Source organism: Microtus pennsylvanicus, chromosome 4, assembly GCF_037038515.1.
Source record: "Microtus pennsylvanicus isolate mMicPen1 chromosome 4, mMicPen1.hap1, whole genome shotgun sequence".
Lineage (NCBI taxonomy): Eukaryota > Metazoa > Chordata > Mammalia > Rodentia > Cricetidae > Microtus > Microtus pennsylvanicus.
Window position 1 is genome coordinate 60665807 of NC_134582.1, and position 24810 is coordinate 60690616.

Sequence of the window (24810 nt, forward strand, 5' to 3'; positions counted from 1 at the left end):
AGAGAGTTGGTACAAGTTTGTCCCTTTGTAGCTTACTATTCTTTAAAAATGTTTTAATGATGAATTTTGCTTTCTCCAGTTTTATACATGTATACAATGTGTTCTGATGCTCTCTTCCCTGCCCTCTCTTACCTCCTTTCCACCCTTATCGAACCTTCCCTACCCAGCCACCAGCGTTTCTCCCTCCCACCTTTATCAAGCCCTCCCCACGTTGCCGCCAGCCCTCCTGGCTTCATGACCTTTGGTTTGGTTTTGTGACTCCTTTATTCACCTTGGTTTAATGTCCGCTGAAGCACGGTGGGGTCACCAGTGGATACACAGCTGAAGACAATAACTCCCCTCTCCCTGAATCTATCTGTAGTAAATAGTTCAGCAGCAAGGGGTAGGAGCCCTGAACCCCATCTCCATCATGTCTGGCTGCTGATAGGCCCATTCTTGTGAGAGGAACTGTGATATCCCCCAGATGAGTAAAGCGTTTAACAAAAATGCGCGCAGACCTAGTCCTTAACGGTTTGTCTCCATCTAGTCACTAACGATCGTAGAAAAAGAAAGCATTTTATTTCCAGACCATGTCTTTGGGCTTGCTTTCCAGGGTTGGGATTGAGCCCGGGGCTTCAAGCATGCTCGAGAAACACTCTGGTGTCTCCAGATGTTTAGACCATGCGGTTTTAATGTCTACAGACCATTCCTAGCATGTGCCTAGCATTGAAAGGTTGGCCCACTCTGCTTCCTGATCCATCTGCCTTGAGCGAGTTGCCATGAGCAACCACGAGCTCCCCAATGACAGACAGGGTCCCTTTAAACCATGAGCCAAAAAGATTTCTTTCCTTAAAGAAAGTTCTAGTCTAAGATTTTCTAGAATTTTTTGGTGACTCTGTAAGATTTGGGTTTTAGGGGCAGTGGGGGAAAATGAGGGAATAAAAAAGAAACAAAGTTTGAATGAAACGCCAAGTGGTTTAATTAGGAATGTTTCATGGCGTCTTTGCCAAGTTACTAACACAGTTTATCGAGTGAAATAACTGTTCAGTGCAAACGGGCTGCTACTGCTCTGCCAGGATCCTGGTCCTGCTGGGCCAGGCACCTCAGTTCTGGGGGTTGCTGACCACGGCCGTGGTGCTGTAGGAGTAGGGGCTGAGCAGGGCTGCGATGGTGTAGCGGCGATGGCCAGAGTCGTTGGCTGTGAAAACCACCTGGGAGAAAGGAGAGACATTTGCTTCAAACGGAGCCCAGAGGCTGGAGCCAAGGAGAGACATTTGCTTCAAACAAAGCCCAAAGGCTGGAGCCACGGTCAAAGTATTCCCTGAAGTTCAGTGCTAAATTGATAATCTTCATGTTATTACCTGATTTTCAGGGGGACGAACAATTAGAACAAAATCAAATATGCTGCCTAGCTAAGTCTCCCGAGCCTTGTGCAGCTCGGATAGAATTGCAGGGACCTCTCTATGCAAGTTTGTGACCAGTGTGAGTGGTTCTGGTCACACCAAAATGAGTCACAGAGAACCTGACAGCTATTGTTCATTTTCTTCGGCTCAGAGAAAAGTGGGGAGAAGGGAAATACCTACAGACAAAAGACCCGTGGGGAACAGTGGTTGTCACCCCACCGCAGACTTCCAGAGTTAGAATGCTGGCAGGAACCATCCTCCCGCTGACCTGCATGCTGGAGTCTGCCTGTGGTCTGACCTACAGGGACAGCCCCACCAGGCAGGAAGGCTCCTTGTCTCCAAGTCCAGGGATTTCTCTCCCTCTGTGCCCTTGCGTTTTCTGACGTGAGAAGATGTGAATTTTCAGGTAAGTAACAATGCTGAGGTGTTGGGGGAGGCATAGCAGACTTCTCTCAACAACACAAGCTGCAGAAATGTGAACAAAAGCTTTGGGGCTCATGGAAGGTCTCCAGACAAAATGTGGATTTTGCAATTAGCTAGCCACATCTCAAATCACTAGATCGTCTGAGACATGGGTGCCGCAACACCCAGGTGCCGGGCCGGCGAGGAACATCCAGAAGGAATGGCGGGCAGAGAAGGTGTGTCTAATTTTACTTGTTTTGTGTGCAGGTTTTGGATAGAGCTTCGAACACACCTGGAATAAATACCTTTTGTTTCCGAAAGCAGGACAAAGAAAGCTTGGATAATAGAGTAAAACAAACACAAAACAACACCCAGAAAATGGAAGGGGACTCTTCTCAAGCTCCGTTTTATGTATTTATTATTATTTATAGTGCTACGGATCAAATCCTGTGAATGCCAGGCAAGCCTTCTGGCACTGTTATAGCCCTAGCCCCTGGTCTAAGCTGGCCACTAACTCCTGATTCCTCTACCTTCGCCTCCCAGCGTTAGAACACAGCAGGTGCCACTGTGCCCACTCTGCCAAGCTTCCTCTCTCTGTCGCATTGTCATCCGGTCTCATTTGTCTCTTCCTCAAAAGTGAAAAAAGGATATTATGGGATTATAAAAAAAGTCCACCAAGCACCAAGCAGTGGTGGTGCATAACTTTAATCCCAGCACTCAGGAGGCAAAGGGAGGTGGGTCTCCGTGAGCAAGAGTCCAACAGACCCCTTTGGTTTGTCTGGTGACAGAAGTCGCTGAAAGAATTGAAGGACTCATCCACAGCGAAGTCACAGAGAGCGGTTCCCTGTCACACTTCGCTCATCACATTTTGTCAACTTGACACCAACTATAATAAGCTGGGAAGAGGGAGCCACCGTTGAGGAATTGCCTCGATCAGATTGGCCTGTAGGCAATCCTGTGTAGGATTTATTTTGATTAATGATAGATGTAGAAGGACCCAGTCTACCGTGGGCAGTGGGCACACAGACCTGGGCTGTATAAGAAAGATAGTTAAACCAGGGGTGGTGGCGCACACCTTTGATCCCAGCCCTCGGGTGGCAGAGGTAGGCAGATCTCTGTGAGTTCAAGGACAGCCTGGTCTACAAGAGAGTTCTCAGATACCAAAGCTACACAGAGAAACCCTGTCTCGAAAATAAAAAAACAACAACAACAACAAAATAAAAATAAAAAATAAAAACAAAAAGGTGATCGAGCAAGCCAGGAAGCCACCCTCCTCTGTGGTCACTTCTTCAGTTCCTACTTCAAGGTTTCCGCCCTGCATTTACTCCATGATGAAGCAAACTTTTCCCTCCCCAACTTCCTTTTTGGTAATGGGGTTTATCTTAGCAACAGACAGCAAACTAGGTCACACGCTGGGCTATTTTTGATGGAATTCATTATCTCCAGTTCTGACCAAGAGGTCTGGATTCTATTTCCATGACAGCCACCTGTGTGAAATGACCGAGGATCAGGGAGATTGAGCTCAGAGTGAAATGAAGGTTACTAATATGGTTTTGGTTTGTTGGCTTTGTGTTTCGATTTAGCTCAGTTTCTTAGAGAAGTTGGCTGAGGCAAGGAAGGCATACCAACCAACACAGAGCTTCAGCGGCACGCTCCTGGGCCTTCCCTTGCTCACACGCGCTAGATGCGGCATGCTCCTGGGCTCCTGGGCTCCAGCGGCACACTCCTGTGCCTTCCCTTGCTCACACGTGCTAGCTATGTGACTTGATGGGGTGCTTAAATTCCCTCAGCTTCTTCATTGGTAAAATGGGGTAAGATAAGGCTCGCCCTCTGTAGATTGATCATAAGAATGAAACAGTTTTGATACAGAAACCCCTTTGCCGTGTAGAGTGTAGTTGGAGATTTAGCTATTCAGGTGTTATGGTTTTGAATGTATTGTTTTTCTGTGCGTTGTCAGGAATTGTGTACCCAAACCTCTGGGGCACTAGATGCGTTCTGAAATAACGAAAATGCCAGAATTTAGAAAAATAACATAGGAAAGGAACCCTCTCTTTGGCTATGAAATATCTTTGGTGGTATCTGGAAGCTGCCTCAAAAGCAGACATTAATATTCCTTCAACAGAGAAACGAATATTCATGTAATTAGCTAACCATAAGTAGCGTGAGCAGGTTTAGGCCGTGTTGCTGAATGTTTCTGACAAACTCGGAACATTTACTTCTTTCGGGCTGTAGGATGGGAAAGGGACCCTGCTTTCTTCTCATGCCCAAGAGCAAAGGGCATTTCCTGAGAAAGAAAGCAAAACCCAAACACCTCGGTGGGTCCACTCACCTCTGCATATTCGTGGAACGGGGAAATGCCAAGGGCCTTCCAGTAGGATTTGGTGTCCAGTTCAACTCTGTACACCCCTTCTACGAACTTCTCATCTGTGGTGAGCCCGTGCAGCTCTCCAGATTCAGCAGTCTTCCTGGAAGGCACAAAGGTCCAGGTGAAGTTAGGGGAAAAGAAGGGTATGTATATGATTGTAACATGTATGCATGTGTGTGTATGTGCATGCATGTAACTGTGTATTTCATTTCTATCAACTGAATCAAGGTTGAGGAAATTCTTGTGTTTGTGATAAAATAGTAAAAAAAATGGCAAGAAATTCATAGAAGCTTTGCGTACAGCTTATTGACAATAACATACAGTAGAATGTTTACCTTAAAAGCCTTAATCCAGGCATGTGGGGCTCACCTGTTACCCTAGTGCTCTATGGGTAGAGGCCGGAGGGTTGCTGCAGGGTTGAGGGCAATTTTGGTTTATAGAGAGAGCACTGGACTAGATGGGACCCTGTCTCAAAAATTATTATATTTTTTTAAAAGAAAGAAAAGGAAAGCCTTAATGCCCAGATGTTTTGCTCAGTGGTAGAGTTCCTTCCTAACATTTGTATGCCCCTGGAATCAGTCTCCAACAACAACAACACACACACACACATATACACACTGTTGCATCCTAACATTTGTATACCCCTGGAATCAGTCCCCAACCACACACACACACACACACACACACACACACACACATACACACACACACACACACCACACACACACTCTATTGCATTCAGGGTTAATGACTTGATGAAGTTCATGACTGTCCCTGAAAGTGTCACAAGCTGTTCTAACTCTGAAGACCCCTGTGGCAGCAGAGTGACAGGCCAGTGTCCCACAGCGTAAGGGTAACTTGCAGGGGTAGTGTTGTTTGTCAGCGTACAAAACCTAATAAACAAAGAAGAACTTAACTGCTTTCTCCTTTTCTAAGTTTAATCTGCTTGGCGATTTGCCAACAAGAAATACCAAGGAGCTTCCATTTTCACGTAGGCTCCAGTTCCTCACAGAAATGTCAGAACCTGCTTCCCATTTAGTTACAACCAAGACAGACGAGTGGCAATTGTCTTTAGTGACTCTGGCCATGCCTGTCCCCTTCTCTCTAACCTCCCTCTGGTGTGTGTACAAGAAAGAAGGTCCCAAGAAAGTTTGGATATTTGGGTGTTGATTCTATGTCCACTTAGAATTCCCTGACCACTTTGTGTGCTATGCTCGACACACATATGATCACAAAGAAGTTAACAAACAGAAACTCAGCTAACACTTCACTGAAGAAGATGATCTTTCCAGTGAAGAGAAGAAATCAGTGCATCTTGGTATTCAATTAAAACTTAATAGAAAGTCTTTACCCAGGAGACATAAGGACCTCGCCGTTCTGCTAGGTGTTAAGGGTGTCTTATCTGCTTTTTCTTTTGGTTCGTTTGTTTAGGTTAATTAGTAATTCATTTGAAATTCTTGTGGTGGTCAACACACACACACACACACACACACACACACACACACACACACACACACACACCCCTGTAGCCTGCACAGGTGGGAAGTCATTTTGGCATGCTAGTGAGATTGCTCAGCCCCTGGCTTTTGCCTTGCAGATCTCTATAGATGTGTTTCTTAGTAAGCAGGGTGGCTGCTAGCCTTACACAGAGCTGTTCTGTTCTGAGTGTACATGAAAAAAAAAAGCCCCTGATTCTGGTTAATGCGAGTAAACTCCAGCAGGGTGCTTCGTTAGTTCCTTTCATTTCAATAATAAACCAGCACATGCACATCCTTCCTAAGATTCTAAGACCAGCACTCAACGCTTTGAGCATCACACATGGGCACCAGGGATTCTGAAAATTCCTGATTTACATTTCTGAAAATTACACACACACTCTGTGTGTATGTGTACTGTGTGATTGTGTGTATTGTTTTATGTGGTGTCTGTGTATGTATGTGCACATTTGCATGACATGAACTCAGATCTGGATGTCTTCCTTGACTATTCTACCCACTGTTTTTTAAGACAGGGTCTCTCACTGAACCCGAATCTACCCATTCAGCGTGACTGCTTGGCCGGTAAACTTCAAGGTCCTCCTGTTTCTAAGCCCCCACCCCCAAGCTGGTGTTCGAAGCATGCACTACCATGGTGGGCTTCTTACACAGAGTCTGTGGATTCACACTCAAGTCCCCGGTCTCCTGAGCAAGCACTTCATTGCCTGAGTCATCTCCGCAATCCCTAGAGACTATTTTTCATCGCCTTCCTCAAGTGAGCTGTGACAGAAAGGATTGCAAACTCCTACTGAAGCCCAGGAGTTACTGTCTCTCCTTTTCTCTCCCTTCAGTCCTAGCCTGTGCTAAGCAGAGCAGGAAGCCAGCTTTCTTAAGAAAGGTCTCCCAATTCCTTTAGCATTCTAACAGATTCTTTAGCTGACAGTTTTTTTTAAAAAAATATTTGTTTCCTTTTACTTTATGTGTATGAATGTACAGCCTGCATGTGTGCCTGAGCACTACACACATGGTGGTCAGAAGAGGATATTGGTTCCCCAGAAACTGTTGTTACCGATGATTTTGAGCTGCCATTTTGGTGCTGGCAGCCAAACCTCTGTCCCCTACAAGAGTAGAGAGTGCTCTTAACCGCTGAGACATCTCTCTCAGCCCTAAAGTTGGTCCGCTGTGTGTGCTCACCTCTCATGAGCAGAAGGGTGTCTAGAAAGATAGACCCAATCCCGCAGCAGGATGCTCTGCTAGCTTACCCAGAGGCAAATGGTTCCCAGGTTCCCTGAGCTGTCTTTTTGAACACTTGCACGGCCACATCCACAGCAGGGCTTCCTCGGACAGCATCCAGGACTTTGACCATCAGAGGGCACTTGGATGCTCCGGGGCCCTGGGCAGAGAGAGGACAAGAGAGGTGTCAGTGAAATTGATCCAAGTAGAAGAACTTGTTCTTTCTGGGGTTAGAATCTGGAACAAAACCAAAAGTACATGCTGATCCCATTGCGATAACATAAGTGTTGACAATTAATGAGCTTCTTTTGCAGTCTGACACAGGCAGCATTGTTTTCAAAGCAAGAGCAGCCTCTGTCTCCAGACACACTGCTGTGCACCAGGGACCTGTACAATGCTTTTCCAAAGGGCAAACAGGCCTCTGAGAGCCGTTGCTTGGTTCACCTCTCCATCTGAACGGAGCCACTGCAAAGGTGCATAGTACGAAAAGAAAGACCGGTCTTTTCCTCGAGATCATTCTAATCAGCTGCTGCAGTAGTAATTCTCTCCATTGTAACCTAACACCCACGTACTTCCGGACCCACTTAACTGTACTGACTCACTCTTCCAGAGGATTCCGTCAGACACTAGAATAGAGTGTTGCTTCCCCCAAGATAATGATCAATAATACATTTTGATTAGCTAAAGAACCAAAATATAGCCTTACTCAATAGGTATACTAGATATAATGTCTACTAAATATATTAAATATATTTTATGAGAATTCAATATTAACAGCCCCACTGATGCATGCATCTTGTTCTATAGTCATAGGTTGAACACAGGCCTTTCCACATGTTAGATACACACTACCTACTACCACTAAACTACCTCCCCAGGACTTTTATATCTCTATTTCTATGTTATTTCATATTTTTATTATCTAAGGACATTGAGATAATGAGCATTAAACTCAATGTGCCAACACAACAGAAGAAAGAGTCAAGGGTCTAGACCCCAGATCTCCCCTTTGGAGTTTAATGGGAAACATGGATTTTGGGCACCCCTGACCTAGAACACTCGCTAGTTACCAAAGCTGGAGTAAGCTACTCCTCCTTTATCCAAGATGCACCCACCATGTCTGGAAAGGCTTCCACAGGACACTTACCGCAGGGCCAGCCTCAGACATAAACGCCAGTCCAGCGAGGCAAAGGAGGAAGAGATGAGGGGAAGCCATTCTGCTAGGAGCCAGTGGACCTCTGTGAAGGCCGCATCCAGGTGGAGGGGCTTTTATACTCCCGCCTCCCAAGCCAGGCTGCTGATCCCTGCCAATCTGACTCCAAACCTGCTGATTCTGATTATTGACTTAGTCAACAAAGGGAGAATAAGTAACCTACACAAATATGAACCTTGTCTAGGAAGATTAGAGCAACGGAACACCGCTCTATGGAATATTCTTAACTGGTCATTTGACCAGTCAGATCCGCACAACCAAGTAATCTAAACCAAAGGAAAACAACCTGCTATTCTGGCTGAATGGAGTCGAATTCTTGGGATTTTTTTCCCCTTATTGATTTCTGTGCATCTTTTTCAGTTTCCATACATGTTTCTCTTTGATTTTATATGATACATATAAGTTGTATTGATTTATTTCATGCTTACTGACATCTGGCTGTCCAGGTTTAGCAGTAGTGCATTAGGTAATAACACTGCATTAGGTTATGAGTCAACAAGAAAGACCCCCTCGGCAGTTAAAAAAATTCTGTGTAGTCAAACTAAGTTCCTTGGAAGCTTTGCTTTTTGTCTCTGTGTGCATGTGACAACATTTCTCCATTCCTAGATTGGGTTCATTCCAACCCCAGGAATAATGTTGTGTTTCGGATTGCTTTTGTGAGGTTAAAATGCAGAAATTTGTACTGAGTCTCCTCATTGAGAATGCAGGAAACAAGACACTGGCTGGTTTTCCAGAACTGTAATTTCTGGAAGGAAGTGGAGATGGTTGTGAGAAGGAGATGCTGTTCCTGATGACATCAGCCGCAGTGACAAATCCAGAAAGTCAGAGATTAGATGATTCACTGATAAGGCACTTTGTGTATGTGTGAGTGTATGTGTGTGCGTGTGTGTATGAATGTGTATGTGCATGTGTGTTTATGTGTGTATGTGTGTACATGTGTATATGTGTGCATGTGCCTGAGTGTGAGTGTGTATTGCATGTGTGTATGTGTGTGTATGTGTATGTGTGTTTGTGTGTGCGTGTGTGTATGAATGTGTATGTGCATATGTGTTTATGTGTGTATGTGTGTGTACATGTGTATATGTGTGCACATGCCTGAGTGTGAGTGTGTATTGCATGTGTGTATGTGTGTTTGTGTGTGTGTGTGTATGTATGTATGAGAGAGAGAGAGAGAGAGAGAGAGAGAGAGAGAGAGAGAGAGAGAGAGTAAATTAAGGCAGGTTTTTATCCTTACAGAGATATGTACCAGGTACACAGAAGGTGTTTGTTTTGGACATATGTCAAGGGTAAGTATAGCTTGGGACACTAGAGTTGGAGAGACAATCCCATGGCTGATTGAACCATGTTAGAAGAGGGTCATCAAGAAACCATGAAGGATCCTAGCATTCAGGGAAATGTGGAAGGGACAGAAAGGTATCCCGGAATATAAAAATGTGCAGAAGCTTTTAGGAAAATAACTGTGAGCAGATACAGCAAGACAAAGTCTTCCAGACCCACAACTTAGAGTCTGGCAGGGTTGGAGGGTCTGACTCAGTCAATCCTAGACCTAATCAATGACTTGTTTGCTTCTGGAAATGATTTCCTTTCTAAGTGATCAGTCCACATGTTTGTAAATCGGAAACATCCACATTTCTTCTTGTAGGGCTGTTCTGAAATGATACAAATGCACTTTATCACCTGGAGAACACAGCTCTAGCATCATATAGTATATATGTATAGAGTATACTGGAAAGCCAGTATCTGTGCCTCTGGAGGAAATGCTTCCTCCAGCATCTCATGCATTGTCACCCGGGAGTGACTTCATTATTTTCCATTGCTCAGAATGATAGAAAACTCTTCTCCATAGAGGAATCCCAAATAGTTGAAGGTTCTTTCACTATCCAGAGAAGTCTCCCACCCATGTGTGTTAACTCCACAGATTGTTGAAACCAAGAATCACTTCCCTGGGATCCTTTAAACTGACAGAGCTGGGCTGCCACCTGCCCACAGGCACCACTGCTTCTCTCGAATTTTAAAATATTTGCAAAATTATGAATTGAACCATGTTGCATTAAGAGCTGGACTTTTGGCTCATCCTGAGAAACTGGAAGATGGCAGCAATTGGCTTACATCCCATGAACATAATCTGTGGGGTCCCATGCTGGGACATGTCGGTTTCCTGAGTTCCCCCAACTCTGAAACCAGACGACATTGCTACTGGCCCTGTCATGCTTCAGGTTTCATTTTGGTTTTGAATGCACAGTCTGCAGCCCCGATCCACCGTAACGCCCAGCCTCTTTATAGATTTGTTGCAACTGCTGGTCTTCTAACAGCATATTTTCTCCTGCCAAATAAACATGCCTACTTCTTTGAGAGATTTCTCTTCAGACCTAGGACCTGGGATCCTCTGGACCCAGGACTTTGTCCTCTGGCTTCCTCCCCCTGGTCATTCTCTTCCAATGTGATGCACTGAACCGGACGGACACTCCAGATAAGATCATTTCAACCCTGAGGACATGGTGCTAAGGCTTCAGGCTCCCTGGGCAAGGGCGCTCTGTGGACAGTGTTGCACCCTGAGCACATTCATAACTTTATTCCCCGTGACACCCTCCTACCCTGCATCCGACACAGCCATGGAGTAGTCAGCATGAGCTCTACTCATTTACCAACCTTGTTTGCTTTGATTTGCTGTAGCTTTAGCTGGCCTGGAGCTCACTGTGTAGACCAGGCTGGCCTTGAGCTCAAAGAGATAAACCATCTCTGTCATTTATAAATTTTAATCTAAGTATTGGAGCCCAAATGTATCTCCTACCATTACAGATGCTTCTGACCTACCACCTCATCTTGGTGACTTTTAATAATTGATTCTACTAACGAGTGAATTAAAAAAAAAACTAACAACTCAAAGACTTTCATTTGCTCGCTTTTTGAACCAGTGCTGGCCTAGAAACCATCATCTTTAAAGTTTAATTTGAAAGAGACAAGGGTGTGAAGAGGAGGGGAGATGATCTGAACCAGGGGAGGGTCTTGAGTGTGGTGGGGAAAGCTACTGATGACCCTTACAGAGATGGAGATTATTAAGCATGTTTGAACAGAGCCTGGGAGATCAGCAGGTAGACTGTCTGCAGTCTGAGTCAGAGGTCAAGCAGCATTTTATGTGATGGAGCAGAACAGAAGGAAAAATGGACAGAGTAAGAATACATTCTTTGTCCGAGGCGTGCTTGTCCCCTCACGGACGACCACCTAACGCTTTTTGCCTGCAAGCTCGCTCGTGCGTGCTGGGTATGGGCTGCATGGAGAAACATCATTTTCTACAGACAGGAGGGCAATGCCTTTTGGTGTTCAGTTGAATTTGTCAAAGCTCTTCATGGAGGATGGTTGCAGGGATCCGTCAAGAGGGATGGATTCATGTCAAAGTTCATTACCTTCCTGGGGCCTCTCTTGCAGACGTTGCCTGGTCTGTGGTAATACCAACAGCAGCTAAGATCCTCAGCTAGAGGACGCATTTGGTGCTTAAGTTTTTAAGTTACAGGTTGATGGCTTTCCTTAGACCTTTACTGTTTTCTTCATGTTCTGCCTGTGGTGCCATAGCCCACATGCTTGACTAAGGTGAAGACTAACTTAGTGACAACATCTCTCTTCCTACTACCAAATACGTGGTAGTTAATGAGCAACTCTGGCTGGCTCATAGCTTGAGATTTTTCTGCCTTCTCCCTTAAAATGTACAGCCTTATTTGACTCATCTTTTCATCTTCTAAACAATTTCTTCATTTGTTTTCCAAATGTGCACAGCCAACACCTAGCCAGTAGTCCATAGGCCCTGGAATGCTTGCTAATACTATTGCAGTAAGCGGATTAGCAAGAAGGGGGTTGGAGGGCCAAGTGCTTGGGCTGCACCTCATGGTGAGGGTGTTAGAAGGAAATAAATAACAGTGTTTGGATCTTTGCAGGTCAAGAATTCAATTTTGTTAGCTCACCTTGAGGTGGAAAATTCTGGAGGTTTGATTAATGCTAAGCAAATCATAAAGACTCATTTTAAAACCATAATGCGGATTTAATTAATAGTCAGATGGTCTTCTGGTAATCAAGGATTTAGAGCAAGAGGGCTTTGCATGTTTTGTGAGGATGTTTTCTAGGTGGGAGAACCTAGCTAAGCTTGCTTACTTCATTATTGAATATATTTTTTTTTGTACTGAACATACTTGTACCTGCCTCATCTAGAGTGTTTTCCCCCCTGGAAGCTGAGCACATAATAAAAAGGCCTTTTTCTTTTCCTCTTCCTTTCTCTGTCTTCTAACCATCCAACTGAAGACTAATATTCTCCAGGATAAGGTCATTACATCACCTTGTAGTTTTGGTTCATTGTAGGTTCACGCCCACCACTGGCCAGCCTAGATGGGAGCAACAGTTGAGAACACCCTTGTGTAGGAATGTCCCCCTTCTCATACTATGCATGCTGCCATATACTGTATTGCTGTGTTCACACTTAGTTAATTACTTTATCCTTACATAGACATAAGATGTGATGAGCGTTCTGACTTTTAGAATGCTCTGAAGATCTTCCTCCTAGGCTATGTGGACAGAAGGGAAGGTTCAAGACCCTTTTGTCAAGTAGATGGGTTGCCTTTGGTTTCTCTTTGCCATTCCTTTCAGTTTTCAGGTGGTTAGTGAGTCCCAACAGATTGAGATTGCTTGGCATTTAGACCTGCTTGGCTACACTCTGTGGAGGGTGAGCAGGAGCTATGGAGCCCGTTGGAGAGGTGGTAAATACTAGATGCCTTTCCAGTATAAACATGTCATTGGCTACTTCATAGCTTAGCCCAGTTTCCAAGGAGACTGCATTAGGCTTGGGACAACAGTACCAGCTAGAACGAAAGATTTGAGTGATCTTTTGTCTGTACTCACATCTTCCCTAGAATTACCTGCCCTGGTCTGTGGTCATAAACCATCATCAAGAATTCAGGTTTTGGTTTTGGCCTATGCTGTTATCTTCTGACTTGGGAGGTTTGACTGATGAAGAGATATTGTAGGTTCAATTGGTTAAAAAGAAGTACACAAGTCAATGTGAGACCTGCAGATTGCTCTTGATTTAAATCTTTTTTTTTTCTATTTTGGTTTTTTGAGACAGGGTTTCACTGTAGCTTTGGAGCCTGTCCTGGAACTAGCTCTTGTAGCCCAGGCTGGCCTCGAACTCACAGAGATCACCTGCCTCTGCATCCCAAGTGCTGGGATTAAATGTGTGCACCACCACCTCCTGGCCTTTACTTAACTCTTAAAGCAAGATTGAGCTGGAAGCAGTTGATGAATGGCCAAGAATTCATGGACAGGAGTGACTTTGGGTTCATGAAGGGAGAAGATTTTACTTTTATTATCAAAGATAACAGTACCTAAGTATAAACTAAGTATATACTAAGTATTAAAAAAAATTGTGCTTGCAATTCTTTCCTCACTTGAGAGAAGTGTGTGAGTCTCCAGCTGATGAAGGGGAGGGGGAATTGAACGGCCTAAGTCCTGTAGGGCGTGGAAAGGAGGAAAACCCAACACCTAGAATCAGGAACTGAGAATAGACTCTGACAAAAGCATCAGGTTTTTTTTTCACCTCGGTTGTTACTTTGTATGCACTCTTCTGTTTATATGGAGGTCTTTTGTCAAACCCCGGGTATTGTTCCTCAGGTTCCTTCCACTTACTTTGTTTTAAGATAGAGTCTCTGATTGGGACCTGGAACTTATCAATTAGGCTGAATTAGCTGGCGGCTGAACCCCAGGGCTCCCTGGGGCTCCCTGTCTCCTCTGCCCTGGTGCTGGAGTTACAAGTGCTTCCCACCTGGGTCCTGGGGGATCGAACTCAGGTCTTTGGGCTTGCAGGGCAAGCGCTTAACTGACCATGTTTCCCTGGTGCCAACAGCATCAGTTTTGCAGAAAGATTTAGAGGAGGTGGGAGGCAGTGGGGTAGTAATAGAGCAAACAGAAATGGGGAAGCCAGAACCATGCGAGAGCCTGGAACCTTATGGACTCCAGACATAAGCGGTTTCTGGTTTCTGCAATTCTTCAAGTTTCCACACATAAGAGCAATCATGTACTCTGGGGCGTGCAAAATCCTGCTCGTGTGGAAAGGAGCACAAGGAGCACAGCCATCCCAGGACCCATCTGACAGTTGAATCACGATGAGGACCTTCTCTGGAACAGGAAAAAGTGGTGGAAAGGCTTCTCCCCAATATGGCGGCAAGTGAGTCCATCAGTCATTCCGATTAGGTGTGGTTGGGGAGTTTCTAGGGAATGTTACCATCTTGGAATTCTTGTGTGCTTTAGGGTTTGTGAGCTTGTTGAGTTTATCTCTCAAGTTTCTGATGAAACTGGTTCTGAGCCTGCGCAGTGGACCTTGGACACTTAGCAGATTAGTAAATTCACCAAGGGGACACTCGCTAGCTGAGTAAGACGGCTGCACTGGGAGACACTCGGCCTTCAGTGCCCTTTGCTCTTGCAAGGTCAACAGTAGTGACCTGGGCTGGTGGCGAGCCTCTGAGTATAACAGGACAGGAAGACACCAACAGATAATGTTCGGCAAAGTCCAACGCTAGAGGGGCAAGGCAGTGAGGAAGAAAGTTGTAGGGGCCAGTGTAATGGCTCAGCTCAGAACCTACGAGAGTTAGAGCGTCTCTGACAGAAAGCCATGAAGTGAGTCAGACGGCACTTGAGTAAGCTGTTTATCAAGAGCGGTGCACCAAGACATTCAATTTTCAAATTAAATTTTGTTATTTTATGTTCATGTATATTTTGCCTACATGTATGTTAGAGCACACCACACATGCCTCATGTCTACAGAGGCCAGAGGAGGGTGTCAGATGCCCTGGAACTGGAGTTATCAATGGTTGTGACTGCCATGTAAACGAAACGCTGAGGAGTCAAACACAGACCCTCTGGGAAGAGCCAGTGTTCTTAGCTGCTCTTCTCCAGCCCCAGCAATTAAGGCAGAAGTGAACGAGGTGCAAGTTTTACATTACATAGATGCTCCTGCAGTGATCTCAGGCCCTGCGTGTCCTTAAGGAGATAGTTTTGGACAGACGGGCATGAAATTGCAATTTTTAAGTTGGTCTGGTTTGTCAGTTAGACACAAAGAAGCAAGCCTGCTGTTTCCAGTTGTCTGGATGCTAACACAGAGTGATTCAATGAGATTGATCTGCCAGCCAGGCGTGTCCCTTCATCTCTGCAGACACAACTGACCCTTGTTTTGGATTGCTGGCCTTTCCACTGGGCTGTGCTTCTTAGTACTCAAGTTTTCCCCCTCTCTGATCCTTCCAGTGAGTTCAGACAACTTCAGAGCCACTATGTGTGAACTTGCTCCTCAGTCTGCGCCGAGCCCTTGCTCTACTGCTCCTTGCTAAGTGGATCTTGCTCTCTATCCACAGTGGTGTTTCCCTGGGGCACGCTCCAGTGGTGCCTGTTCCCTGCTCAGGGCATTCATCATTCCTGGTGCGGGTCTTCCAGCCTGTGTCTGGTGTCTCTCGGGTGTCTGGTGACACACTCTCTCTCAGTTGACGTTCTTTATTCTAGTTTTTTCCTCTCCTGGCTGTTTGTTCTACTCTCTGATTAGAGCATATCCATGAAAGGGGGCAATGCACAAAGCTCACCTAAGGGGAATATGACAAAATCATCTTGATCCAGCTCTAAAAGAATTGGCTTTTTCATTTCGTCTTCTCAGTACTGCTTGGCAATTTGTGTATCTGTATGTGTACTGTGTTTACTGCTCCCTGCCCGGTCAATCCGCTCTTAAGCTTTCTCTACTAACTTCCAATACTTTCGTCTTGGCATTTTTCTTTAGCTTTGCCCTCCAATTAGAAGCTCGTTCATCCACTCTTCCACATTACCCATGCAATGTTTTTTTTTTTTTTTTTTGATTTTTTGAGACAGGGTTTCTCCATAGCTTTTGGTTCCTGTCCTGGAATTAGCTCTTGTAAACCAGGCTGGCCTCGAACTCACAGAGATCCGCCTACCTTTGTCTCCCGAGTGCTGGGATTAAAGGCGTGCGCCACCACCGCCCGGCTCCCGTGCAATGATTAATGGCCATTGTCAACTTAATTGAATTTAGAATCACCATAGACGCACACGCCTGGGTGTGTCTGGGTATGTTTCCAGAGAAGTTTAAACCTCCTCTTTCCCAATATGTTTCTGTTGAGCATTTTGCCATAGTTCTAGGAAAAGTAGCTAATAAACCTGGTTTTCATTTTAGACAATGACATTCATCTGAGATCAGTTATTTGCTGTTTACTGAAGCTTTGCCCTCCTCCCACATCTTCGCTTCCTCTGCCTATAACTTACCCAGCACCATTCCAAGGTGGTTTGCTCCTCTCAACCTTTCTATAGCTTTTGCCTATGGCTCCATCACCCTGAAAGACTGCTCTATCTTGTCACTCTCGTGCTCGTGACAGTTTACGTCCTGTGGACCCCCTCCCCCCCGACACACACCTTGTTTTTGCTTTAGGAGAGTTGGTCTTCTCATGGCTAACTCTGAAGTGTTCTGGAAGTTTCTCACCTTGGTGATTTATTCCCAGAGCTATTGCCACCTCTTCTAGGGTGAGTCACTGTGCTCCTCCTGGCACGGCTCTGCCCTATGACTCTCCCTGTGCTATTGCCATCATGACATCCCCAAAGTCAACATGTCTCAGTTGGACCTTGGAAATTCCCATTTCGTAAACTTCTCGTGTTCCGTCCCTCTTCACATGCCATCACCATTGCCCTGGGTCCTAAGGACTGAGAACCTTGGGAGTTAGATCGGAACTCTTTATTTTATTTATTCTGTCACCAGCCTTTAAAAAGTAGTAAAAAGTTAGTCATGGTGGTACATGCTGTGAACCCAGCACTTGGGAGGCAGATGCAGGAGGATCAGAAGATCCGGATTATATATGGGAGAGATTTTGTCTCAAAACTGAAATGTTTTTTTTTATCTCCCAAACAGTTTTTGCTTTCTGTTTCCATAGCAGTCAGTTCAGTTCAAGTCTTCATTACTAATCACATAACCTTTTACAAGTATGCCACAACTGATCTCCTGACTTTTAATCTATTTTCCAAATAATCTTTTCCTATAAGCTGTTGCCAAATTAATCTTCTTAATGCATATCTCTGATTACATCACATCTCTTTATAAAGGCTTTTTCTCACTCCCCTGTGGCCAGCCAAATAAAGCCCCGTGTCCTCTGCTTGACATTCAAACAGGATCATGACTTGACTGTGCTCCATTCTTGTTTGTTGCTATGGTTCTTCAAACACTAACTGAAGGACTGGGGAGGTGGCGCAGTGGACACTTGCCACCAAGCGTACTAACCTGAGTTTGATCCCTGAGACCCACACAGTGGAAGGGGAATGCGAACTCCCATAGTTGCCCTCTGCCCTGACATATACCCTGCAATTGGTACATACACACATGCAATAAACAGAATGTAATCAAAATAAAACCCAACGAAACTCTGGCAGACATTGTGATTGGCTACCCTTGGAGATACCTTTCTTATTCATTTTCATCCACACTGTAGTTACCAGAAGAAGAAGAAAACATCAATAAAGTGTTGAGAAGCAGCGATCTCTGAGAGAAGAGGCCAGAGACAGTCGTAGAGGTAGAAACAAGTAATTGGGGCATGGAGAGATGTCTCAGCAGGTAAGAACATGAACTGGTCTCCCAGAGGACCCACGTCTGATCCTCAGCGCCCTCATCAGGATCAAAAGAGTGAGAAGAAAGAAGAAAGATGAGTTGATGTTTTATTTAGTTCGGGGGAGGGATTGTCAGATAGTAAAGCCATTAGCTTATAGTTAGAAATACATTAAAAATGAATCTAGTTTTGGAAATGCTGATGTTACACATTTGTGTCTAGACAGCAGCTGGAAATGGGAGCCTAGAAGACAAGACTTAGCAGAAGCCGGGCTGCGGATTCACATTCAGTGACCTGAGCATGTGGCCTGGATGCCAGGATTCAGAGGTCGCCTGCATATGCTCACAGTAAGAGGACATCCAGTAACCCAACATTCAGTAATCAAATCAAAAGACACTGGAAAGAAGGCTTTCCTGGACAGGTTAGCTGCTGTGCTTCTCCTAAGCAGTGTGCCATTCGTGAGAGCTGTTCTCATGCCTTCTCTTGGGTGTGTTGTGCCTCCTCAGCTATGCGTCTCCAGGTTCCCCGGCACAGGGCCTAGCCACAGGATATACACTGTCCACGCTTACTGAGCAATGCCACGGAAGCTTCCAGGCCTAGCACTGGATATGTCTGACCCTCAAAGAGAACCTGACAGTGTAGCTGTCATTTTCCAGTGTGGTCTGACCAAAGCCACACTGCTTCTGGGTCCCTCATTCCCCTGTGGTAGTTACCCTCATATTCCTGCCTGCTCACCTGCACTTATCTCCCATTGAATGCAGGGATCCATTTCTTTATCTTGGTTACACACTTTCTTTTAACAAGGTCCAATGGCATGGACCCACTTACACACACACACACACACACACACACACACACACACACACACTTAATTACATTTGAAGAAAATGTTTATGGAACCTGGAACACATTTGGAATGTGGAATGGAACATGTTCTCCCCTGGTAGCCTAGGTAACTCTTGTGTCTTTGAAGTCAGATGAGTTAGTCCCGACTATTTCACGACCACACATCCTGTATCAGCTCTCCAAGTGGGAAGCCAAAACTAACAGCATCTCTGTTCTGTGCAAACTTGTTGGAAATTAAAATTCTAGGACCCTACGCTAGATACACTGAATCTGGAACTCCCAGTAGAGTCAGAAATCTTTGTTTTATAAACTCTCTAGGAGATGCTCATATCTAGGTTTATCAACCATTGCATTAGATTCAATACATGCTGTAGAGTAAAACTGGCCATGAAATCTTAAGTCTGGATTCTTTGCACATGTTGCCATCCACTCCCTGGGTACTTTGACCTAATCTCTTAACCTCTTTGTAGTAGAGTTTGTCCCCCAGAAGATAACATTTGAACCCACTATGTAGTGGCTTGTGCTTATAATTCCAACACATAGGAAGAGGAGGCAGGCTGATAAGGAGTTCAAGGTCTTAGGTCACATAGAGGCCCACCTGAATTATATGAGATCCTGTATTAGAAGAAAGCCAAACTGTTGTCAAATTATTCTGTGCTAAAGACAATAGTGGTGGATTTCCATAGTGTTAGCAGGGCAGTGCTTCAGGGTCAGGGAGGTACTTTGTAAAGACTGGACTGACTGGTAGCCATACAATCTTGTTCTTTTTAAAACTTGCTATCTGTCTGTCTGTCTGTCTGTCTATCTATCGTGTGTGTGTGTGTGTGTGTGTGTGTGTGTGTGTGTGTGCGTTTGTGTGTATCATGGAGTACTTGTGGATGTTAGAAGATAAAGTTTAGGAGTCACTTCTCTCCTTCCACTGTGTGGGGTCTGGGGATTTGAACTCAAGTCTTTAGGCTTGACTGCAAGCACCTTTACCTGCTGAGCCAGCCCTCTAGCCATCGCCCTGCCCCCGCCTTCTTAAAAGCAAATGCATCTGGTTAGGCATTTAAGAAGCAAATACAGAACCTCCTTGCCTCAGCAATTAGGTGCCAGGGGTCTGAGTTGAGACAGACAAAGCAAACAATTCATGACCATGTGTGTTCATTTGAATCTGATGCTGTTTGGCCTACACTCAAGAACTGCCTGCAGATATCAGCAGCTTGGAAAAGCTGTTGAGCAGGTATAAGGGTCAACCCAGAAATCACCATAAGAGAGGGTTACCCAAGAAGAGGCTCCATGCCACACTGTCTTGTTGTTGAATCCAGTAGAGTAGCTGCGTTCTGTGCTCTCAGTTTGAAGAGTTTCAACTACAAGACCACCCTTGTAACTAGTGCTGAGTCCTCTGAGAAGACGGCCATGCCTCGAACTGCTGGGTCGCCAATACAGTTCCTTTGGAGCACAACCGAGCGTCTGTTCTTTTAATGCGCCTTCATGCCAGCACTCTAATTCTTCAGTCCAGACAAACGTTTGCATAAAAACAAAATTAATTTATCTCTTTATTTGATTCACAAATAGACGCACTTGGCCTCTTCCCCACTTAATTTGGTTGAGAGAACTGCTTTGAAGTCATCACGCTGATGAGCGCTATTTCTGGTTTTCCTGCTGGCACGGGCGCCGTCAGCCCACAGCTCTGCAGCCTCGTAACCTCCATACCCAGCGGGCTGAGGGCTGAAGCCAGTTCCTGGAATAGGTACCTGTTTTTCTTGCATCTTGCCATCCCCTGGAGTCTTTGGCTGAATTAATTTCCATCTGGAGACCTCAAGAGCAGCAGATGCTGTGAGTGCATTTGTACTTGGAGAACCAAATAGGGGTTCTTGCTGGAGCTCCATGTGTAGACTCTTGGCCTAGTTTTTTGGTATTTCTGATGTGCATGTATATATATGCATTTGCATGTATATAGGCACATGTGTGTGTGCGTGTGTGTGTGTGTACACTTGCATTTATCTGTATGTTGAGACCCAAATTTGATGTCAAGTCACCTTATTTCCCACTTTAGTTACTGAACCTGAACCTGGGAGCTTGCCAATCTTGGCCATTTTTGCTAACAAGCTTGCCCTTGATCCCATATCCCTGTCACCCAAGTCCTGGATTACAAGCTGCTGCCATGCCTGCCTGACTTTTGCATGGGTTCACATGTTTGAGCAGTGAGTTCTTTATTCATTAAGTATCTCCTCAGCCCAGTGGCACATTTTTCCCCCGAGACAGGGTCTCATGTAGCCCAGACTGGCTTCAAAACCACTATGCACTCAAGGATGACTTTGAACTCCTGATCTACTGCCTTCAGAGTACTGTGATTATAGACATATGCCACCATACCCAGTTTTCATGGCATGTAAAAAATTCAATTTGTTTATATTATTTATGTGTGTTCACATGTGCCATGTCATGTGCATGGAGGTCAGAGGACAACATGCAAGAGCTGGCTATGTCCATTCTGGGGCTCTACGTTGGGAGGTTGGGCTTGGCAGTTCGTGCCCTTTAGCTCCTGCCTCATCCTTCCTGCTCCTCACAACACATTCTAAAAGGTCGTCCTCTGAGTAGGCGGAACAGACATGGGTGCCTTAGTCTTGTTTTATAGAGGTGGCTGAGCAATACGGATCTACAAACTCAGCTCTCTTGTCTGATGGCGCAGGTTGACGATTTGGTGGCATCACTTTAAGACTCCTAAACAGCTCCCCACTTTCTTACCTGAGGCCATAGCTGAACCCATCCCATTCCACCCTGACTAAGGAAGGGCTGCTAGGCAACAGAAAAATGCCTTGTCTGGAAAGGCAATGTTGACCAGCGGAAAACACACAGACTTTTGACCTTTGGAAAATCTTGGTTTAACTCCAAGTTTGTCAGGTAGTAGCTCTTTACCTGGGGTGTCTTACACAACCGACAAGACTTAGAGTCCTCTGCTAAACAACAGATGACAAGGACATCTGACAAGATGAGAACAGTCTCTGCCTAGGTGCAGGACCGGAGAAGCACAGCCCGATGATGGTCCAGCATGATTTATGAACATTATTCCAGTCCTGGGGCAGGGGCCAACTGGGGGCCTGGCACAGACTCCATTTCCACTTAAGTTTTTTTCCCTTCCATTGTTTCTTGGTGGGTACTTTACAGAGGAAGCTGCATCTCCCTGGCAGCCTAGCGCCAGCCTTCAGGCTCTTTGGACAGCAGTCATCACGACTTGATGTGAGACTTATCTCATTTCTGCCCTGATAATATTACATTATCAAAATAGATTATATGAGTTCATTAGAATTTCCACAGTTTTTACTTGACCTACTGCTAGGTGTCGGAAACACAGAGAAATATAAGAAGTTATCGTGGCACTCAAATGATATACCCATTTGCTCTGGTGAGCTGCATCTACCTGGCAGATTATTTGTAGATCTAAAAGTCAAGGAAAGAAAGGCATTTTGGGGTGTCTATTAATGCTATGACATTTGATGATTTTCCCCCAATTACCAGCCATGTAAACGGAGAATTCTGGATAATTTGCACCCAGGAAGAATGGTTGGAGCTGGGTCTTTCTGTTTGCTATCAGCCAAAAAAGAACCCATTTATTCATGTTTCCAGTCAGTGTGGTTATGGCTTCTGACAAATTGGCCAAGGGTGGTAGTTGCATCACCATCTAAACTTTGACCCAAGAACTGGGCTTTGATGAATTCAGAAACATTTGGGCAGACTAGGTAAATGTGTGTAAACAGGGAGCTGGACTCTGGGTGTGGGGCTCAGCAAGCCCTCTGACTAAATGAGCGGAGAGGGGGCCGGCATTTGGATTGTGGTCCAAAGGTTCCGTCTTTTTTTTTATTTGATTGGATGAAATGGTTTTTCAGTGTCAACAGTTTTCTGTGGGCCTGGGGAAGTGGTTCACTGAGCAAAACGCTTGCCTCACACAAGTGTGAGGAGCTAAGTCAGATCTCCAGTGCCTACTAAAAATCTGGGGGGGCAGAGACAGAAGGGCCCCTAGGGCTTGCTGGCAAGCTGGCCTACTAGGATCAGGGAGGCCCAGGTTCAGCAAAAGGCACTGCCTCAAAAAGGAAGGTGAAGAATTTTCTTAGTTAGTTTTTCTGTTGCGATGATCAAACACCAGGACCAAGGGCCACTCTGGGAGGAAGGGATATATGTCACTTACACTTTCCCGTCACGGTCTGTCATTGGAGGAAATCAGGGCAGGGACTCAAACAAGGCGGGGTCACTGAGAAAGAAGCCATGAAGGAGTGCTGTTTGCTGGCTTGCACCTCAGGGTTTGCTCAGTCTGCTTTCTTACACACCCCAGGACCACCTGCCTAGGGCTTGGCATGCTCTACAATGGAGCTTGGTCTGACCACTCAATCTGTAATTAAGAAAATGTCCCTACAGACCTGCCTGCAGGCCAGTCTGATGGAGGCATTGTCTCAGTTGAGGTCCATCTTCCCAAACGATTCTAGCTTGTGCCAAATTGACACAAAACTAGCCAGTACAAGAATGAGGAAGACACCAGATGTTAACCTCTGGCCTTCACGTGTGTGCATGTGGTGTGTGTGTGTATGTATGTGTGTGTATGTATGTGTGTATGTATGTGTGTGTGTGTATTTGTACAGGGTGCTTGCTGTACAAGTCTTAATTTCACCCCTGGAACTCATGGTGGAAGCAGAGAAAAGATTCTTGAAAGTTGTCCCCTGATCTCCACACATGTGTGTTACCTGCCCAAGAACACACACAAAGAATAAATAGAAAAAAAGAACACACACAAAGAATAAATAGAAAAAATTATGGCAAGAAATTAAAGTCAGCAGTGACTTGAAAGGATTTGTATTTTATAAACCACACATGATTGTGTGCAAGTGTGCACGTGTGTGCCTGGACAGCTGTGTGTTTGTAAAAGCAGTGACCCATTTCTAGGTTAGTAGCATCTTCAGATCCCTTTAAATGCTTGGGTCAAGCACCTATGTGCTACTCCATTGATGCTCCATCGGAGCCAGATGCTATCTTGGTCCTGATGGGAGATATTCTGGAGGTTGTCCTTCAACGCCTCCATCTAGGAGAGCAGGTTCTGGGCAGGGAGTTCAAGCAATGAGTCAAAGCTTGTCTTGAAGGTGAAACACCGCATCAGGTACTAACTGCAAGGGGAGCTTTATTGCCACCTGCCCTTGAGCAACTGAAACCTATTGAGTGTGTGTCAGGAACTGAGCTCACATGCTTGTAACCCAAGGTGTGTAATAAAGTGTATGGCTGGTGACGCAGACTTAAGTTGCCTAGTGCTCTTGGGAAACAGACATGACAATGTAGGGTTAAAACATTACTGAAGATCTTTTGAAGGACTTGTTAGTGAGTCTTTGAGGAGACGTAGTCTAAAACCCAGAAAGGAAGAAAGGAGTGCCAACATGGGAAACTTCCTGGTTATTTTCCATTCGAAAGCCTGGCTGCACCACACATGTGCATGCACGCACTCACACACACCGCTTCTTTTCTCCTTCCTTCTCACATCTGACCAGACAATCCTGAAGCGTCACCTACCTTTTCTGACTTGCCTAGTAGTATCTGAGGTCAGAGAGTGGGAAGGTAGCTCTTTCACAAGCGAGTGTCTCAAATCAGACACGATACGTCTCTGCTTGCTAGGAGGACAGGTCAGCACAGGCTCCCAAACCTTCAGACCACCCAGCTAATGTCCTTAGAGTCACTGCTCACCTTTAGCTCCCTAGGTGCACATAGCTTTTCTGGCAACCTCCATCTGGAAGGTGCTTCCTGGTTTTGCCCAGCGCTATGTTACTCCGTGAGCAGACTCCGGAGATGAAGGTACAAACCATGGAGGTGTCCAAGCTCTGCCTCATCAGGAGATACAGTTCCTACAAACTGACCCACATTGGTTAGTTTCTGTTGACTTGACACAAACTGAAGTCACTTGGGGAGAGGGATCATCAGGTGGGAAATTGCCTTCATCAGACTGGCCTGTGGGCAAATCTGGGTGGCCATTCTCTTGATTAAGGGTTGGTGTGGGAGGGCCTAGCCCATGGTGAGCTGTGCTGTCGCTCTGGAGGTGATCTTGTGTTGCAATAGGAAGCTGAACAAGCTACAGAGAGCGAACTTGTAAGCATCACTCCTCCACCAGCTCTGCTTCAGTTCCAGATGTTGGGTTCTCACCTTGAGCTCCTGTCTTGACTTTCCTCAGAACAGATTAGAACTCATAAGCTAAAATAAACCATTTCCACTGCAAGTTGCTCTTTGATGGCATTTTAGGACAGTAACAGAGGAACAGGGC

General features: G+C 45.3%; 1 protein-coding gene across 1 annotated transcript; it reads right to left on the minus strand.

Moving 5' to 3' along the window:
- Positions 1-934: 934 nt before the first annotated feature.
- On the minus strand, positions 935-8158 carry Ttr (transthyretin). The gene is made up of 4 exons (XM_075969248.1): positions 8005-8158; positions 6887-7017; positions 4114-4249; positions 935-1190 (listed from the first exon to the last, which is right to left on the minus strand). Exons 1-4 carry the CDS (start codon positions 8071-8073, stop codon positions 1083-1085), a joined length of 444 nt encoding a protein of 147 aa, XP_075825363.1. The 5' UTR covers positions 8074-8158; the 3' UTR covers positions 935-1082.
- Positions 8159-24810: the final 16652 nt, after the last annotated feature.

Coding starts and splice junctions, on each gene's coding strand:
- Ttr (XM_075969248.1), bottom strand. CDS start 8,073: ATGGCTTCCCCTCATCTCTTCCTCCTTTGCCTCGCTGGACTGGCGTTT. Junction 4,250..6,886: donor TGGGAACCATTTGCCTCTGG/GTAAGCTAGCAG, acceptor TGTGCCTTCCAG/GAAGACTGCTGAATCTGGAG. Junction 1,191..4,113: donor CGTTCCACGAATATGCAGAG/GTGAGTGGACCC, acceptor CCTTTCTCCCAG/GTGGTTTTCACAGCCAACGA.